Source organism: Oryx dammah, unplaced genomic scaffold (genome assembly GCF_014754425.2).
Source record: "Oryx dammah isolate SB20612 unplaced genomic scaffold, SCBI_Odam_1.1 HiC_scaffold_1, whole genome shotgun sequence".
NCBI classification, from domain to species: Eukaryota; Metazoa; Chordata; class Mammalia; order Artiodactyla; family Bovidae; genus Oryx; species Oryx dammah.
Window position 1 is genome coordinate 73,224,673 of NW_024070185.1, and position 13,883 is coordinate 73,238,555.

The window sequence follows — 13,883 nt, forward strand, 5'->3', positions numbered from 1 at the left end:
CATGTGGATGAGTGCAATTGTGCAGTAGTTTGAGCATTCTTTGGCATTTTCTTTCTTAGGGATTGACATTATGATCTTCTTTTCATGCTTTTCTTGTTCCAGTGAAACTGCCTATTTCTGTTGCAGTTTGGCCATTTGTTTCTTCCCAGAAATTTTCTTCTAACATTGAGGGTTTTTGCTGAGAAAGCCAGGCCAGGCTCAAGTGATCTGGGAGCATACTGAAAAGGCCATGTGGTCTGGGGAAGAGGTGTTGGTTCCCTCTGGCCTGCAGGCTGCGATCACTCCCTGTTCCCCTCTCTCTTCTACAGCCTGGGGTGCGTCTGCATTTTGTGGAGCTGGGCTCCGGCCCTGTCGTGTGCCTCTGCCATGGATTTCCTGAGAGTTGGTTCTCTTGGAGGTACCAGGTAAGGGAAACTGGGAGAAGGTACACCCCAGTCAGGTGAGGGGAGAGAAACATCTAGATGGTGTGACCCAGCCTTGGATATCATTAAGAAGCTGAAACCTTGCTGTGGAGCCTCATCTCCCAAGGATGACCATGATATCTCTGAAATATTGGGGTCGGAGATGGCTTCAGAGCTCAGAGCTGTGCTAGTCCCCATATTCCCTTTGCAGATTACATAAAGGTCAACTTCTTCAAGATGCTTCATGCCACCTGCTGGGAAGTGTCTGTAATGATTGTAAAAATCTGCAAGGTCTTTGCTAGGAAAGCTGCTCTCTCTGGTGCTGCATTAGGTGCAGAGTACAAACCCTACCACCACCCATGGCAGCCCCATCCCAGTGAGATTCTGACCCCATGGCGAGGATTCCAGGTAGGGTCATGTGGCACTTAGAACCAAGCCATTTATAGGAAGCAAAGAGGGAGTGTCCAAAAAATACTGATGAGACCACACTGGAAGGGTTCTGAAATGTTTGTGCTCTAGATCCCTGCTCTGGCCCAGGCGGGTTTCCGGGTCCTAGCCGTGGACATGAAAGGCTATGGAGAGTCATCTGCTCCTCCTGGTGAGTTACCTGTTTTACAGCTTTTCCTGTGTGGGTCATGCCCTGGTCCCATGTCAGAGCAGGCAGCCCTTCCAAGAGGTCTGACATCCCCTCTCCCCTCCCAGTTCCTGCAGTGTCCATGTCTGTGCACTTTGGGCCCCAGACGACCCTGGTCCTCATACTCTGAATGAATATAAGAAATCCAGCGGTCTGTGCCCCCAAGGGAATCTCCTGTGAGTCAGTGAGGATATAGAGTATAACTGGTGCCATCTAGCTTCTTTTTTCATCTTGCAGAACTGAATCTCTGGACCATTGACCAATGGCTCCCCATTCTCCCTCCCCTCAGTTCCCACCAAGCTCCCTTCTGCTCTCTGATTCTATAAACTCGACCAGGTACCTCATCTAAGTGGATCATACAGTATCTATCCTTTTGTAATTGACTTATTTCACTTAGCATAATGTCATCAGGGTTCATCCATGTTATACTCCGTATCACAATTTCCTTCCTTTTTAAGGATGAATAATATTCCATTGTGGGAGGCTTAGTAGATCAGTGATAAAAGAATATGCCTGCCAATGCAGGAGCCTTAGGAGATGCAGGTTTGACTCTTGGGTCGGGGAGATCTCCTAGATGAGAGCATGGCAGCCCACTCTAGTATTCTTTCCAGAATAATCCCATGGACAGAGGAGCCTGGCAGGCTATAGTTTATAGGGTTGCAAAGAGTCAGACACCACTGAGGGACTGAACACACACACACACAATATTTTCTTGTATGAATAGACCATAGTTTGTTTATACATGCATCCATTGATAGACACTGGGATGGCGTCACCTTTTGGCTATTGTGAATAATGCTGCAATTAACATGGGTGTACAAATATCTCTTTGCATCCCTCCTGTCAGTTCTTTGGCATATATACCCAGAAGTGGAATTGCTGAATCATACAGTAATTTGTAGGCCAGATTCTTACTTAACCCAGCATCTACTGGTCCTAGTGGGAGCCCATCTGAGGATGTCAGGGCCTGGGAACCCTTGAGACCACGTGTGGGTATATGAGCATTTTCCCTGGGAAGGAAGGAATCCATTATATTTTTAAGATTTTTTTTTTAATTAGGACAATTTTTAAAGTCTTTGTTGAATTTGTTACAACAGTGCTTCTGTTTTATGTTTTTGGATTTTTGGCCAAAGGCATGTGGGATCTTGGCTCCCTGACCAGATATCAACCTGCACCCCCTGCACTGAAAGGCAAAGTCTTAACCACTGGATTGCCCAAGAGTGCATTGTCTTTATCAGTGTCAGAGAGATCCTCAGCCCCCAACCTTTAAGAATGTCACGTGGAGGAGGGAATGGGAAGCAGTCAGGTGTGCAGAAGAGTTGCTGGTCCCTCTGTCGTCAAGGATGCTCTTAGCAGCTTAGTGGGCCCAGGCAGTGGCTCACCACCCCTTTCCTGAGCTGCTGCAGCCACATTCACATCAGCCCTGCTATGTTGAGTTAGAAGCCCACTGACATGGGCTGGGGCTCTCAGGCACTCAGGGGCCACCTCCAGGCCACTCAGCCTATCATGGCAAGAGTGTGCCTCTGTGATTGTTCCCTAAATGTCATCATGTCCCATGTCAACTCAGCTTACTACCTCTTGAATGATGCAGAAGCATTTTAGATAAAAGGAAGGACTCAGTCCAGATATTCAGGAAAGATGTCTAAGGGTATTTTCTTTAATTATTTAAGTGTTTATTTTCATTCATCTCTATTGTAATCTTCCCTGAATCCCTTGTACGGACTATATCAATCTAATCATGTAATACGATACTTTTTTTTTTTTTGGAAAGGGGCCTTTTTAGTGTGTTGGTAACTGGGAGGGATTGGGGGCAGGAGGAGAAGGGGACGACGAGGATGAGATGGCTGGATGGCATCACCGACTCGATGGACGTGAGTCTGAGTGAACTCCGGGAGATGGTGATGAACAGGGAGGCCCGGCGTGCTGCAATTCATGGGGTCGCAAAGAGTCGGACACGACTGAGCAACTGAACTGATTGGTGATGCCATCCAGCCATCTCATCCTCTGTCATCCCCTTCTCCTGCCCCCAATCCCTCCCAGCATCAGAGTTTTTTCCAATGAGTCAATTCTTCGCATGAGGTGGCCAAAGTACTGGAGTTTCAACTTTAGCATCATTCCTTCCAAAGAAATCCCAGGGTTGATCTCCTTCAGAATGGACTGGTTGTATCTCCTTGCAGTCCAAGGGACTCTCAAGAGTCTTCTCCAACACCATAGTTCAAAAGCATCAATTCTTCGGTGCTCAGCCTTCTTCACAGTCCAACTCTCACATCCATACATGACCACTGGAAAACCCATAGCCTTGACTAGACAGACCTTAGTCGGCAAAGTAATGTCTCTGCTTTTGAATATACTATCTAGGTTGGTCATAACTTTTCTTCCAAGGAGTAAGTGTCTTTTAATTTCATGGCTGCAGTCACCATCTGCAGTGATTTTGGAGCCCACAAAAATAAAGTCTGACACTGTTTCCACTGCTTCCCCATCTATTTCCCATGAAGTGATGGGACCGGAGGCCATGATCTTCGTTTTCTGAATGTTGAGCCAACTTTTTCGCTCTCCTCTTTCACTTTCATCAAGAGGCTTTTGAGTTCCTCTTCACTTTCTGCCATAAGGGTGATGTCATCTGCATATCTGAGGTTATTGATATTTCTCCCGGCAATCTTGATTCCAGCTTGTGCTTCTTCCAGCCCAGCGTCTCTCATGATGTACTCTGCATTTAAGTTAAATAAGCAGGGTGACAATATACAGCTTTGACGTAGTCCTTTTTCCTATTTGGAACCAGTCTGTTGTTCCATATCCGGTTCTAACTGTTGCTTCCTGACCTGCATACAGATTTCTCAAGAGGCAGGTCAGGTGGTCTGGTATTCCCATGTCTTTCAGAATTTTCCAGTTTATTGTGATCCACACAGTCAAAGGCTTTGGCATAGTCAATAAAGCAGAAATAGATGTTTTTCTGGAACTCTCTTGCTTTTTCCATGATCCAGCGGATGTTGGCAATTTGATCTCTGGTTCCTCTGCCTTTTCTAAAACCAGCTTGAACGTCAGGGAGTTCACAGTTCACGTATTGCTGAAGCCTGGTTTGGATAATTTTGAGCATTACTTTACTAGCATGTGAGATGAGTGCAATTGTGCGGTAGTTTGAACATTCTTTGGCATTGCCTTTCTTTGGAATTGGAATGAAAACTGACCTTTTCCAGTCCTGTGGCCACTGCTGAGTTTTCCAAATTTGCTGGCATATTGAGTGCAGCACTTTCACAGCATCATCTTTCAGGATTTGAAACAGCTCAATTGGAATCCCATCACCTCCACTAGCTTTGTTCATAGTGATGCTTCCTAAAGCCCACTTGACTTCACATTCCAAGATGTCTGGCTCTAGATTAGTGATCACATCATCATGACTATCTGGGTCGTGAAGATCTTTTTTGTACAGTTCTTCCGCGTATTCTTGCCAACTCTTCTTAATATCTTCTGTTTCTGTTAGGTCCATACCATTTCTGTCCTTTATCAAGCCCATCTTTGCATGAAATGTTCCCTTGGTATCTCTAATTTTCTTGAAGAGATCTTTAGTCTTTCCCAATCTGTTGTTTTCCTCTATTTCTTTACATTGATTGTTGAAGAAGGCTTTCTTATCTCTTCTTGCTATTCTTTGGAACTCTGCATTTAGATGCCTATATCTTTCCTTTTCTCCTTTGCTTTTTGCCTCTCTTCTCTTCTCAGCTATTTGTAAGGCGTCCCCAGACAGCCATTTTGCTTTTTTGCATTTCTTTTCCATGGGAATGGTCTTGATCCCTGTCTTCTCCACAATGTCACGAACTTCATTCCATAGTTCATCAGGCACTCTATCTATCAGATCTAGGCCCTTAAATCTATTTCTCACTTCCACTGTATAATCATAAGGGATTTGATTTAGGTCATACCTGAATGGTCTAGCAGTTTTCCCTACTTTCATCAATTTAAGTCTGAATTTGGTAATAAGGAGTTCATGATCTGAGCCACAGTTAGCTCCTGGTCTTGTTTTTGTTGACTGTATAGAGCTTCTCCATCTTTGGCTGCATAGAATATAATCAATCTGATTTTGGTGTGACCATCTGGTGATGTCCACGTGTAGAGTCTTCTCTTGTTTTGTTGGAAGAGGGTGTTTGCTATGACCAGTGCATTTTCTTGGCAAAACTCTATTAGTCTTTGCCCTGCTTCACTCTGCATTCCAAGGCCAAATTTGCCTGTTACTCCAGGTGTTTCTTGACTTCCTACTTTTGCATTCCAGTCCCCTATAATGAAAAGGACATCTTTTTTGGGTGTTAGTTCTAAAAGGTCTTGTAGGTCTTCATAGAACTGTTCAACTTCAGCTTCTTCAGCATTACTGGTTGGGGCATAGACTTGGATAACTGTGATATTGAATGGTTTGCCTTGGAGACGAACAGAGATCATTCTGTCATTTTTGAGACTGCATCCAAGTACTGCATTTCGGACTCTTTTGTTGACCATGATGGCTACTCCATTTCTTCTGAGGGATTCCTGCCCTCAGTAGTAGATATAATGGTCATCTGAGTTAAATTCACCCATTCCAGTCCATTTTAGTTTGCTGATTCCTAGAATGTCGATGTTCACCCTTGCCAGCTCTTGTTTGACCACTTCCAATTTGCCTTGATTCATGGACCTGACATTCCAGGTTCCTATGCAATATTGCTCTTTACAGCATCGGACCTTGCTTCTATCACCAGTCACATCCACAGCTGGGTATTGTTTTTGCTTTGGCTCCATCCCTTCATTTTTTCTGTAGTTATTTCTCCTCTGATCTCCAGTAGCATATTGGGCACCTAATGACCTGGGGAGTTCCTCTTTTGGTATCCTATCATATTGCCTTTTCATACTGTTCATGGGGTTCTCAAGGCAAGAATACTGAAGTGGCTTGCCATTCCCTTCTCCAGTGGACCACGTTCTGTCAGACCTCTCCACCATGACCCGCCCATCTTGGGTTGCCCTGCAGGCATGGCTTGGTTTCATTGAGTTAGACAAGGCTGTGGTCCTAGACTAGGACCTTGTCTAACTCAATCACACAAATTAAATTAAATTAAATTAAATGTTTCTTTTATTTATAATTGCAGAAATAGAAGAATATTCCTTGGAAGTGTTAAGCAAGGTAAGAAGGGTCTTTGGGTAACATCTGTAACTTCTTTTCCATCCTGTGTTTTCATTGATAAAAGACAGAAGTGTGATTTAAGTCCTAAGAATGCAGCATTTCACAGCATTTGGGTATAAGTTCTTTCTGAAGGTTGAAATATTTTGAAATAATAGCCAACATTTACTGTATATCAAGTAGGTTTTCCCAGGTAGTGCTAGTGGCAAAGAACCTGCCTGCCAAAGCTGGAGACGTAAGAGATGCTGGTTGGATCCCTGGGTTCAGAAGCTTCCCTGGAAGAGGACATAGCATCACACTCCAGTATTCTTGCCTGGAGAATCCCGTGGACAGAGGAGCCTGGCAGGCTACAGTCCATAGGTTTGCAAAGAGTCATGACTGAAGCAATTCAGCATGCATGCACACCCTGTATATCAAGTATTTTTCTAAGTGTTTGATGGAAAAGGAAATTGAGTACGAGGAGTCATATAATTTGTCTGAGATCAACAGTTTTAGAGCCAGGTTTGAATTCTGTAGTAGCTCCCCTGCTCCTGCTCTTAACTACTCCACCATATCACCTTTCCATCCTGAGAATTTTATAAAATCACTTTATTTTGGTAAAGACATTTTTGGTCAGACCCTGGAAGTGAGTGTGTGGACTGGAGACTGCAGTGGTCTTTCTACTCTAAGGCAATAGCACCATTAGGAGGGAGACCCTCATCTCAAGGCTTGCACCCAAACCTCCATCAGCCCTAGAGCAAAAGCAAAGGCTGGAGGGACCAGGAGGAAGAAACAGCCTCTTGTGTGGCCTGAAAACTGGTGATGCCACTGATTATGCTAAAATTACAGATGCTTATTACTGGCAGGATAAGGGGACCGTGGTCTGCCCAGGTATAAGCCTACCTGTCATACAGAAAAAGTACACTTAGTGAGTTTTCCAGTGGACAGTTATCTGGGTAGACCCCTGAGAATATATATGGATCCAGGACGTTCCTTCTGGAAACGATTTCCCCAGGACCAGAGATCCTTCAGGGAACTGTGAGAATGATACTATTTCTTGTTAGAAATGAAATGGTCACAGAAACAGCACAGGATTCTGGCTGCCCTGGAATTAGTGACCCTGACTTCACTCTGGCCTGTGAACAGCCTCTGTAAGTTGCCGAAAAGCAAAGCCCATGCTCTGAGTTGCTTCCAAAGCAGGGTTATGGACTCGGCAAACAGTGCCCGTACACAGGCAAGTCTGAGAACCCAGAAAGTAAGGGAATAATAAAGAAAGAAGGAAGTGGAGAGATGCTCTGAATACAAGTTTAGTGCTGAGGGAGTGGTATGGACAATATCAGCTAGGAGGAAAAGGTAAAGGGGTTCCTGCGTTTCCTTCATTTCCCACATTCTTCCTTAATTGTTTTTCTCGCTCATGGGGGACTCAGATCACCCCAGTCACTGTAGCTGGACCACAGTTCTGCACCCTTCACCCCTTAGAGATGCTCTTACATCAGACAGTCTGTTAGTCAGGAACCTCATGGGTGCTGCCACTTTGCATGTCATGGAGTTTCTGGGAATCCCTCAGCTAAATTCCCCATTAGTGTGTACATTAGTTGGCTCAAGCTTACGTGACAAGACACCACAGACCAGAGGGCTTAAACCACAGAAATGTATTTCTCCCCTTTCTGGAGGCTGAAAGTCTGGGTTCTGGTTCCAATAGGCTCAGGTTCTCGTGAGGGACCCCCTGGCCTGCAGGTGACTGCCTTCTTGCTGCATCTTCACATGGCAGGGAGAGAGAACAACTCTGGGGCTATTCTTATAAGAACACTAATCTTACTGGCTCAGGGCCCCACCCTTATGGGCTCCGTATATGTGGCTCTGTAGACTTATTGTACTGAGCAGAGGCCCTTTGCATTGGCTCAGACAAACAGAGATGGTGTGACAAGTTACCTGGGAGTCTTTTTGGAGAAGCAGGACTGAGAAACAGGAAGCCATAGTTGTTTTCCCTTTTATATTGGATTAAGGCTCATCCTAATGACCCCATTTAACTTCATCACTTTTTAAATGAGTCTACCTTCAGATTTAATACAGCCATATTCTGAAGTACCAGGTGTTAGGGGAATTGGGGGATGGGATTAGGGGTGGGGAGGACACAATTCAGACTGTAACAAAGGCAAACACAGTAATTCTAATCTTCAAGCTGCTGAGTTGGATGGCTACAGTTCTGATTTTGCTGTGTGTTTTCTTTCTTAGGACATGATCACCTTCCTGGATAAGTTGGTAAGTTATCTTGAACTGATCTCTTTGGAGAATTCTGTTTGGGGCTGGGAAGTTAAAGAAAAGACATAACCCTAGAAGATGTCATCTGTCAGAGCTCTCAAGGGGGTGGCACAGGCCGGGAAGTGGGGGTGGTGGGTCGGAAGGGAACACAAAGACAGGTTTGGAGAATACACAGAAGCATTTGTTTTGGTTCTTGTTTTATGAAAAGCATCTTCCGAAGGATAGGATATCTTTGTTGGCTTTAAGCCAGGTGGAGAGCCTTAGTGCCAGGTTAAGAAGTCTCAAAAATATCTTAATATTCCCACAGTGCTTCCCAGGTGGCTCAGTGGTAAGGAATCCTCCTGCCAATGCAGGGGACGTGGGTTTGACCCCTGGGTCAGAAAGATCCCCTGGCAAAGGAAAATGACAGTCCACTCCAGTATTCTTGCCTGGGAAATCCCATGGACAGAGGAGTCTGGCAGGCTACAGCCCATGAGGTCACAAAAGAGTTGGACATGAATGACTTAGCAACTTTATGCAGCAACTGTATGCAGGTCAGGAAGCAACAGTTAGAACTGGACATGGAACAACAGACTGGTTCCAAATAGGAAAAGGAGTGCATCAAGGCTGTATATTGTCACCCTGCTTATTTAACTTATATGCAGAGTACATCATGAGAAACCCTGGGCTGGAAGAAACACAAGCTGGAATCAAGATTGCCAGGAGAAATATCAATAACCTCAGATATGCAGATGACACCACCCTTATGGCAGAAAGTGAAGAGGAACTCAAAAGCCTCTTGATGAAAGTGAAAGAGGAGAGTGAAAAAGTTGGCTTAAAGCTCAACATTCAGAAAACGAAGATCATGGCCTCCGGTCCCATCACTTCATGGGAAATAGATGGGGAAACAGTGGAAACAGTGTCAGACTTTATTTTTTGGAGCTCCAGAATCACTGCAGATGGTGACTGCAGCCATGAAATTAAAAGACGCTTACTCCTTGGAAGAAAAGTTATGACCAACCTAGATAGCATATACAAAAGCAGAGACATTACTTTGCCAACTAAGGTCCGTCTAGTCAAGGCTATGGTTTTTCCAGTGGTCATGTATGGATGTGAGAATTGGACTGTGAAGAAGGTTGAGCACCGAAGAATTGATGCTTTTGAACTGTGGTGTTGGAGAAGACTCTTGAGAGTCCCTTGGACTACAAGGAGACCCAACCAGTCCATCCTAAAGGAGATCAGCCCTGGGATTTCTTTGGAAGGAATGATGCTAAAGCTGAAACTCCAGTACTTTGGCCACCTCATGCGAAGAGTTGACTCATTGGAAAAGACTCTGATGCTGAGAGGAATTGAGGGCAGAAGGAGACGGGGACGACAGAGGATGAGATGGCTGGATGGCATCACTGACTCGATGGATGTGAGTCTGAGTGAACTCCGGGAGTTGGTGATGGACAGGGAGGCCTGGCGTGCTGCAATTCATGGGGTCACAAAGAGTCGGACACGACTGAGCGATGGAACTGAACTGAACTGAACTGACTTAGCAACTGAACAACAATATTACACAACTTTTAAAAAGTTACACCCCTTTTGAAATATTTAAAATCTAATGCCTTCATTTAACGTGGTTTGGAATGTTTGAGCATATAATGAGGCTCAAGGTCTATTTGAGGTCGAACCTTTTGCCATCTTGGGCCTAGTACGTTCTAACAGATTTTTGTGATATCCTGTTCTTAATGGTTGTATCATTCTTTTAATGATTGTGCCCTGCCCACTTCCTTCCAGTGAGGCTTGGAAGGATCTGAAGGCCCTAAATGTGATCAGTAGGTAGGACAGAGGAGGGAGCCCAATTTTAGGTTGGGGGCTGTGTGCATGCTAAGTTACTTTGGTAGTGTCCAGCTCTTTGCAATGCTATGGACTAGCCCACCAGGCTCCTCGTCCATGGAATTTTCCAGGCAAGAATACTGGAGTGGGTTGCCATGCCCTCCTTCAGAGGATCTTCCTGACTCAGGGAAGCATCTCTTATGTCTCCTGCATTGGCAGGTGGATTCTTTACCACTAGCACCACCTAGGAAGTCCTTAGGTTGGGGGACCTGGGTCTGACCTCCACCTGGGACCTCTGCCACTTATCATCCATGCAGCATGGGCAAGTTTCTTGACCACTGTTAGCCATCTTTTCATTTGCAAAATGTGTGTTAGAAGACAAAGAGCTGTGACTCAGTAGGTCTTCCATGGACAGGAGTGTGGTCATTCGTGGTTCCAGCAGCAGAGAAGAGGAAGATGCAGGAAGAAATCAGGAGATATAAGATGCTTTTGAGGCTCTCCTGGCTACTTAGGGGAGAGAAGATCCCAAAAGAATGAGGAACAGAATAATAACCACTCAATGGGAGATAAGCACAGGAGAGGAGGGGAGTCCTTCTAACTTTAAGACAAATAGGAGGAAAGAAGGTGAAAAAAATTTTGATTGGAGAGAAGGTAGAGAGGGAATTCGTGGCCAGTGGCCTCAGTCTTCCAAGAAGATTTGAAAGGCCAGTTGTTTGTGTGGCAGATCTGTGGGGCCCACACATGGGGACAGAGGTTTCAAGACAGTGGACATTCGAAGTAGTTGCTGTGGTTGGACCTCAGGGGAGAACCAGGGCTCCAGCTTTCAGCACCTATCCCCCATCCCAGGAACCTGCTCACACTCTTCCCCTTTCTTTGTCTTCCTAGGGCATCTCTCAGGCTGTATTCATTGGCCACGACTGGGGCGGCATGCTGGTGTGGACCATCGCTCTCTTCCACCCTGAGAGAGTGAGGTAATTAGGCAATGGGCATCAAGAGTTTGGGTCAGACTGGACTTGAATTCCCTAAAATCCTTCCTCAGGTCTTGAGTTCTAGAAAACATCTTGAAAATGGTAGGTTGTTATCTGAGAAGGTAAAACCTTATTCCCTTAGCTCACTGGTGTGTGAGTAGCGTTGAAAAAAATTTTCACAACTCAAGTGTTGCAAGTTTTATTTGCAGCAAAGTGAGGACTGCAGCCTGGAGACAGTGTTTCAGATAGCTCTGAGAAACTGCTCTGAGGAGGTGAAAGGGGGCCAGGTTGTACAGCAGTTTTGCAGCAGATGGCAGATGTATGGCAGAAACAAGCATCATATTGTCAAGCAATTATCTTCCAATAATTTTTTAAAGTTGATTGTTAATTAAAGAAAATGAGATATTTCAAGTTAAGGGAACTGAGCACTTTCCCATATATGGGAAGATGCAAGAGTCTGGGCTCACTGAAACCATTCCTTTGACATGCACTCAGCTATCTGAGGCCAGCATGCTGTGCTTTTACATCCTGAGTTTTCTCAGGGCTCAACATAGGGAGCGGCTGCAGTCTGATGGCTGCCGCTGCTGCTGGTAAGTCTGGTCAGTCGTGTCCGACTCTGTGCGACCCCATAGACGGCAGCCCACCAGGCTTCCCTGTCCCTGGGATTCTCCAGGCAAGAACACTGGAGTGGGCTGCCATTTCCTTCTCCAGTGCGTGAAAGTGAAGTTGCTCAGTTGTGTCCTGCGGGGTCCAGCCCCAGTGGATCCAGGGTATTTCGAAGGGGAGATGGAATCGGTGTCCTAGCAAAAAACTTACTTAATTACAGATATAGAGAGAGATTAGAAAAGGATAGTGTAGTAGGAAATATTAGTGGAGAAAAAGAGGCTGAATAACTTGGTTTACGTGGGATACCAATAAAATTCCAAGACAAGGAATTTGCACCATCTACACTGGGCCACCGGCACCACTTGAATATTGGAAGGTGCCCCTCCTTGGTCTCCTTCTCACGTGGAACTTAAAAGCTGGGGCAAGTAAGTAGACGTGGCAAGCACCCATGCTCCAGATGGGAATTCAGCCAGAAAAACAGGGAGCAAGAAAGAAACAACACAGGGGAATCAGTCTTTCCAGAAACTGATCCGATTTCTTTATTTTTTAGGTTTGCTTATATACCTTGTGTTACACATAGAGATAAATGGAAATTTTAAAGTCACGTGGGGGTCAGCAGTCCTGACCTTTATCAAAATCAGGTGCTTTACATAAAAGTATACATAAGGTCTTAGGGGTTTTACATCATCATCTGGCCATGAGGCCTGCTGACATTTTATGATCCTTTCTTTCTGATAACCAAAAAACTTATTTTTTCCAAGGGTGTTTTTTCTTAAACCAGGCACCACCCTCTGAAGGTAGCAGATAAAGTTGCATTCCTACAGGGTGAGGGTGTAGTGGGTTACAACTAAGAAAGGAATTTATTTAACCTAAGGTTAACATGATTAATCTTAAAGGTTAATACTTATTTCTCCTATATACTAGTTATATTCATTATAAGGACAGAGAATATGGAGATTTAGCAGCAAACATCAGCCCAATAAATGAAAACCCTTCACCAATGTTCCCCTTAAGATCTATTTAGTCTTAAGATAGTGATAAAGTTACATTTTTGCATAGCAGGGACACAGTGATTTATAACAAAGTACAGTGATCTATAACAAAAGAGAAAATTCATTAACTCAAAAAGTCTAGTATTGCTAACATCAAAAACTACTATATTTCCTTTTCTATATTCCAAATAGATTGATTAATATATTCCCAGGTGCCTAAGGATATGGAGGCCTGGCAGCAATCATTGACTCAACAATGAGAAAAGCCCTCTGCTAATTAAGACTTTCAAAATACTCCAAACTCTCTGTGCTATTTATGGTTGAGAGGTTGTCAGACAAGCTAGTCTGTCAGCAGAGAGGTTTGACCTGAGACACCCTTGTCACACCCAGGGCAGGGAATTAGCAGCAATTATTGGCACAACAAATGAAAAACCCTTCACCAATATAATTCCTAACCAACTCACTATACCAATAATTTCTAACTTCCCAAAAGAATCTGCCTTTAGTAAGTCTAAAACATCTCGTGCCTCTCACTGTTGGGAGGCTGTAAACAATCACATGTGGCCGGACAAACCCGTACAGGCAGACTAGATAATCTTCAGAGGAGTTCATAAGTTGAAACACTCTTGTCGTGCCCAGGAATTTTTATTGACTTGGAGCTGTAAGTTAACTCCTTCTCCGAGAGAGGTAATGGGGGTCAGCCCCAAGTAAAGTCAGAGGTATAGGTGAGAGCATGAAACAGTAAAGTAGGTAGACTCTGGTTTTGGGGGTAGATGCTCAGGAACAGGGGGTTTCCTGAGGCTCTATCCCACCTTTGCATATGCTGAAGCCTCCTTCCTCATGACCTTTGCCATGGGCGGAGTTCCTCACGCTGGCTCCCGGCATCCCGACTCTTAGATGGTAGGTATTCTTTCTTTCCTGAGTTCCCTCAGGGCTTACCTGCTCACTTTGGAGGGTTGCAGTTGCTGATGACTGTGACATCCTTTGTTGACTGATATGGCAGAAAATATTCCATTTCTTAGTAGGGACAGTTTAATGAGCTAATGTCTTAGGCACAAGGCCTGTCCCAGTCACCAGTAATGCAGCGAATAATGCAGCGCCCAAGTA

The 13,883-nt window shown here is 44.7% G+C and overlaps 1 protein-coding gene across 1 annotated transcript in view; it reads left to right on the forward strand.

Annotated features, from left to right (window-relative positions):
* Positions 1–13,883, forward strand: part of LOC120866098 (bifunctional epoxide hydrolase 2-like) — a 64,811-nt gene that overhangs the window by 25,063 nt on the left and 25,865 nt on the right. Inside the window, exons 7-11 of the mRNA XM_040243596.1 lie at positions 309–404; positions 921–999; positions 6,138–6,172; positions 8,384–8,410; positions 11,096–11,181. Of these exons, the coding sequence (XP_040099530.1) occupies positions 309–404; positions 921–999; positions 6,138–6,172; positions 8,384–8,410; positions 11,096–11,181 (323 nt within the window). The remainder of the gene's footprint in view (positions 1–308; positions 405–920; positions 1,000–6,137; positions 6,173–8,383; positions 8,411–11,095; positions 11,182–13,883) is intronic.